The 6,063-nt window shown below is 48.1% G+C and overlaps 1 protein-coding gene across 1 annotated transcript; it reads left to right on the top strand.

The window, feature by feature from the left end:
* The first annotated feature begins 270 nt into the window (after positions 1-270).
* On the top strand, positions 271-5,009 carry LOC133243522 (melanoma-associated antigen B2-like). The gene is made up of 2 exons (XM_061410504.1): positions 271-972; positions 3,206-5,009. The coding sequence occupies exon 2, from the start codon at positions 3,267-3,269 to the stop codon at positions 4,524-4,526; it is 1,260 nt and encodes a 419-aa protein (XP_061266488.1). The 5' UTR covers positions 271-972; positions 3,206-3,266; the 3' UTR covers positions 4,527-5,009.
* The last annotated feature ends 1,054 nt before the right edge of the window (positions 5,010-6,063 follow it).

The raw sequence follows: 6,063 nt of genomic DNA, 5'->3' as shown, positions 1-6,063 counted from the left end.
TAAGACAAGTAGCTTCACAAAGCAGAGAGTGGAGTTACAGGGTTCGTCCCGTGTCAATGTGAGGACGTGAAAGTGCACTCACAGTAGCACACACTGCATCGAAGGAGGCCCTGGAAAATCTCTATCGCTGTGCTGCCCAGGAATCTCAGGGCACAGATGTCAGGTTGATTTCAGTCTGGAAATTCTCAGTGAGGTGTGGCCTCTGTCTAATAGGATCAGCCTATTAGATGGGTGGAGGAACCTGAGCCTAAGCAGGACCTCAGATGACAATGCTGTGTTAGTGGGGACCGCTGGAGAGGGAGCCAAACAGCATTCTGTAAATTCTTAGCTCTGAGAGACCCAGAACAGCTACTTCTAAGTGGTCCCCACATTCCACCTGTGTGAACTCAGGGAGGACAAGGCCTTCTCTAGCAGGATAGGGCCTCAGATCTGCAGAGGGGTGTCATCTTGACCATAACCGGACTTAAGGTGAGGACGATCAGTGCTAATGAGAGGATCTCCCCAGAGCAGTGCTCTGATTCCTTCCACTAGGGACTTGGGTTGGAGAAGGAAATGGCAACCCACTCCAGTGTTCTTGCCTGGAGAATCCCAGGGAAGGGGGAGCCTGGAGGGCTGCCATCTATGGGGTCGCACAGAGTCGGACATGACGGAAGTGACTTAGCAGCAGCAGTAGCAGGGACTTCGGAAGGCAAGGGCTTTGTTTGGGGGCTGTAGGACTTGGGTTTATAGATGGAGGCGTTCGGGGCTCTGATAAACTGCACACGTAGGACCCTGAGAGCGAATCCAGGGACAGATGAATATTGAGCTACCGGGCTTCCCGTAGCATGCTGCCCTTGCCGTCGACCCCAGACGACCTCACGTAGGACCCTACGCAGCTCCCCTCCACTTCCGCTTCGAAGGCGAGGAGCTCGACCAGTAGCCGCAGTAACCGTTTGGCGGAGACTTAGTGTCCAGGACTCGTCTGGAACCAAGGTGAGGACTTGAATGTAGCTGAAGGGACTTTCCCAACCCTCCCAGTAATAAAAGTGACCCATCCACATCCCACCCCTGTGATATGGCTCTTGTGGGCCCCTCAGAGCTATCGGCTGAATGTGGTCTAGAGTTTCTCAGGCTAAGGCGTTGGTCTCTGGGGGTAGGCCCAGATTCTACCCCGGAGGAGGTCTAGGACCTAGATTATGGCCCTGAGGGCTGAGGAGCAGAGTTCGACACTGCAAGAGGGCCACACTGAGCGACTCCCCTATACTGGGCTCTAGGAGGCCTCGGTTAAGCTGGCCAACTGTGGTGCCCCCTGGTGTCCACTGGAGGTGGTTTTGGTGAAGTGAGAACCTTGCTCTAACCGAATAAACCCAGTTCAACAAAGGGAGCTAGTCTGCAACATGATTCATGGTTGTGACGCTGAGTAAGGATGGCGGCCACTTCCTTAAGAAACGGGGCCACATAAAGCGCCAGCCCTGTTTTAAAGCCTGGGAGAATTGGGCGTTTTGACATGACACTTGCCGGGACATCTCAGGGAAATAAGCAACCAGGTCAAAGTGGTAGCCTTAGGTTATTAAGGGAGGGTTTCAGATTTGCCAGGGGTCATGGTGAGAACCTCGGGGGCTATGGATATGTTCGACACCACATCATTCGGACCAAATCCTCCCTGACGTCATCCCTGGCAGACCTCAAGAATACATGTCAGTCCCCACTGTGGGCTAAGGAGTGGTCAGCTAAGGCAGTGGTGAACAGAGGGAGAGCTCTTAGACCCTGTCATGTGTCAACTGTAGACCTTGGATACTTCTATGTCCTGGCTATTGTAAATAGTGCTGCAGTGAACATTTGAGTACAAGTGTCTTTTTCAGTTAGTTTCCTCATGATATATCCTCTGTAGTGGTACTGTTGGCTCATGTGGTAGTTTTATTTCTAGTTTTTTATGCAGAGTGAATTAAGTCAGAAAGAGGAAAGCTCATATCATATATTAATGCATATATATGGAATCCAGAAAGATGGTACTGATGAACCTCTTTGCAGGACAGCCTGGCTCTGCAGACATAGAGAACACACTGGTGTAAACAGTTGGGGAAGGAGAGGGAGGGACAGATTGAGAGAGTTACATTGAAAACGTTCACATTACCATATGTAAAATAAATAACCACTGGGAATTAGTTTTATGACTCAGGGAGCTCAAAGCCAGTGCTCTAACAGCTTAAGAGGGGTGGGATGGGGTGGAGGGGGAGAGAGTTTGGAGAGGGAGGGGACATACAGTATACCTATGGCTGATTCATATTGATGTGGGGCAGAAAATAACACAATATTGTAAAGATATTATCCTTCCATTAAAAATAAATAAATTTGTTTTAAAAAAGACATATAGAAGAAAAGAGAAGCAAAAAAAAAAAATTTTAACTTTGAATTGGGATCTTTAATGGGACCACAGGGACATCAACCTGCCTGCAACAGCTTCCATTCTTAGGAGACCGTGTTTGGGAAGATGAGGTCATCTTCACTTCCTCCTGTGGGGACACAGGGTGATTGGCTTTTACTATCAGACAGGTATCAGTTCAGGAGAAAGGGGAGGTTCTCTGCCAGGCGCCCAGTTAAGGAACCTGAGTGAGGACTCAGAGCATGCATCCCAACCCTTGGATTTCAGCCCAGGAAATCTCAGGGATGGGCTGTGAGGTTGAACATCTGCTTTACTGTTTTATACCAAGTCTAGGGGAGGGGAAATGTCTTGTCTGAAGGTGCAGCCACCAGTTAGCAAATGGAGAATAGTGCCCAGCATTTTAAGGAGCCAAGGTAAGGACCATGAATGATGATCCCAGTGAAGTCAGGGTTGAAAAGACCCTACTGAGCTCTCAGCACTGGGTATCCCCTGGGAGGGAGGTGGACTGAGGCATCCCTTCACTTGCTTCTGGATCATGTGGAGGTCTGAAGTGTCTGCATCAGAGCCAGGACTTGATGTGATAATACTGAAGATGAGCAGAGAGGACCCCACTGTCAGCACCTGGTGTCACCTCAGTAAATGCAAAGCAGGGCTGAGAGGATGCAGAGGAATAGTAAGGCCTCTGTTCTTCCTCTGGGATTCTCAGGGGACAGGCTGAGCAGGAGGCTTATGGGTTCCTAGGGCAGTGTCCTCAAGGACACCTGCAGAGGCGGCCTTTGATTAAGCCAAGGTAGAATCTCCCTGTTCTAACGTGCTCATGTCACCTCATTCTCCATCCTCCAGGTGCCCCAATCTCCTGTCTATTGGCCCAGACCCCTGCCTGCGGTCCCTGACCACAGCTGTCATGCCTCGTGGGCAGAAGAGTAAGCACCGTGCTCGTGAGAAACGTCGCCAGGCCCGGGCTGAGATCCAGGGTCTTCATGATCAGGCTACCACATCTAGGGGAGAAGAGACCACCTCCTCCTCCCCTCCTGATTCAGAGAGTGCTCCCTCAAGCTTGTCTGCTGCTGGCACCCCCAAGGGGCCTCCGGGAGCCCAAGGCACCACCAGTGCTGCTGCAGGTGCTATACGCAAAAGATCTGGTGGTGGTGGCACAGCACGCTCGAGATCTGGAGTAGGTGGCACAGCACGCTCGAGATCTGGTGTAGGTGCCGAGGGCCAAGTTCAGGGAGGTGAAAATTCCTCCCAGGCCTCAGCTGCTGCTGAGAGCTCTCATACAGATCTTCTGACCATGGAGTCAGAGAATTTGGTGAAGTACATGCTGTTAAAATATAAGATGAGGGAGCTAATTAAGAGGTCAGAAATGGTGAAGGTTATCCACAGAAGGTACAAGGCACAATTCTCTGAGATCCTCAGCAGGGCCTCTGAGCACATGGAGATGGTGTTTGGCCTGGTGCTCAAGGAAGTCAGGCCCAACAGTCACTGCTATACCCTGGTGAGCAACCTAGATCTCAGCGACAGTGAGTCTATGAGAGGTGACTGGGGGCTGCCGAAGAATGGTCTTCTGATGCCTCTGCTGGGTGTCATCTACCTGAATGGCCATCGTGCCTCTGAGGAGGAGGTCTGGAAGTTCCTGAATATTCTGGGCATCTATGATGGAAGAATGCACTTCATCTTTGGAGACACCAGGAAGCTCATCACAGAAGATCTGGTGCAGGAAGAGTACCTGGAATACAACCAGGTGCCTGGCAGTGATCCCCCTCGCTATGAGTTCCTGTGGGGTCCTAAAGCGCTCACAGAAAACAGCAAGACGAAAGTCCTGCAATTTTTGACCAAGGTCAACGATTTGGTCCCTGACGCCTTACTGCCACATTATGAGGAGGCTTTGAGAGAGGAGGCAGAGAGAACCGGAGCCAGAGCTGCAACCGGGACCGGCCCTTCTGCCTCAGCCAGCGCTGACCCATCTGCCTCGGCCAGACCTGGCACTTCTGCTGCAGCCAGGGCTGGCACTTCAGCCTCAGCCATGGCTGACATGTCTGCCTTAGCCGGTGCTGGCCCTTCGGCCTCGGCCAGGGATGGCACTTCTGCTGCAGCCAGGGATGGCACTTCTGCCTCAACCAGTGCCCACTCCAGGGCCACATCCAGCCGCTCATCTGGCCCCTAGTGTGGTGTGAAGCCCATTCTTCACTTTGTGGTTGGAAAAGCCTGTCAACCTGTGTTCCGAATATGCATCAATAACTTGTTGACTTTTTATTCCTCAATTTTCAATTGTTACTTTTTACAACAAAGTTTATTTTAGGTTCATGATAGTATTTGAATTACATGGGTCTCATGCTGTTTGCTGTTTGTCAGATTTAGGATTAAGAGTTTTGTTCTTTGAAATAACATACTGGAAATCCTCAAATCACTTTTGTGATCCAAGATGAGAATAACTACACTTTAGGATAAGAATACCCATAGAAATATGCAAGACACCACACTAAGGCTCAGAACATAGATGCACAGACAAATAGCTGAAAGTTTGTCAATTTTGGGTGTGCTTTACTTACTCTCTGTTTAGTTTCCCTTTATATAAATGTAAAAGATATATACTTTGATTGGATTATATTTTTCAAGAATGTTTGAGAATATAAATTACAGCAAATGATTTATACGTGGTTCTTCTTTTACACAAACATTAATTGAGCATGTGCTCTTAAGAAAACTTCATGCTTGTACTGGCAATATTTAGTCAAAAAAAAAAAAAGCAGTGCATGCCTCTGCCCATGCAGATACAGTTTCTCAGAGAAGCTGTCATTATTTGGAAGAGGCTGAGTTACTCTCTAAATCAGAAAGAACAACAAAGAAGCAAGGTAAAGAGGGGGTGGCGAGAACATATTACTTTGGTTTCATTGCTAAGCAGAAGTTTGGCTGATTGGGGAGGTTGGATCTTTTTTTATTTTTTATCAGTTAGAACACTGCATAGTCCCTGACATCTCTTAGATGCCAAAAAACAAAAAAACAACAACCCAGCTGATGTAACATCTGAGGTCAAGATAATCGTAGTGATAACTGCCATTGCCCCTAATGTCTCAATAGATACAGGCGCCGTGCCCAATGCTTTCCATAAATACATATATTCCACCAATCCTACCAGACAGAGCTTATCAAACTCACTTCACAGTGGAGAGCCTGAGGCTTATAGAGTTAGAGTTTGGTTTTGTGCCAAAATACTTAAGGCTGGTAATTGACAGAGCTGGGACTAGACTCCTGCCCTAAACTAACATGAGCACTCATACTATTCTCTCCCCACCCTGAGACACACCCTCGTCTTTTTTTTAAACAAGTACTTTTGACATTTCATTTCCTTTTCCTTATTTATTTACTTTTTATTTATTTATTTATTTGGCTGTGCTGAATCTTATTTGTGGCACATGGGATTTACTTCCCTGACAAGGGATCGAACCTGGGCCCCCTGCATCGGGAGCCTGGGGTGCTAGCCACTGGACCACCAGGAAAGTCCCCACCCTGTATCTTTTATTTCAGTGTTTTTCTCAGCACTTCAAAATTTGTCCTAGGTGATAAAAAAAGAATGCCCTTGTGCTCAAGCTACTGGATTGGAATGTGTAGCCAGAGCAGTAAGAATACCAGATATATTTAACAAAAAATACGTATACCTTATTCATTACTCACAGATGAATGAAAGAGACAATATTCTGTGC

The sequence above is a fragment of the Bos javanicus genome, chromosome X, assembly GCF_032452875.1.
Source record: "Bos javanicus breed banteng chromosome X, ARS-OSU_banteng_1.0, whole genome shotgun sequence".
In the NCBI taxonomy this organism is placed as follows: domain Eukaryota; kingdom Metazoa; phylum Chordata; class Mammalia; order Artiodactyla; family Bovidae; genus Bos; species Bos javanicus.
Note: the sequence above shows the minus strand (reverse complement) of the source record. Positions and strands in the feature narration are given on the sequence as shown.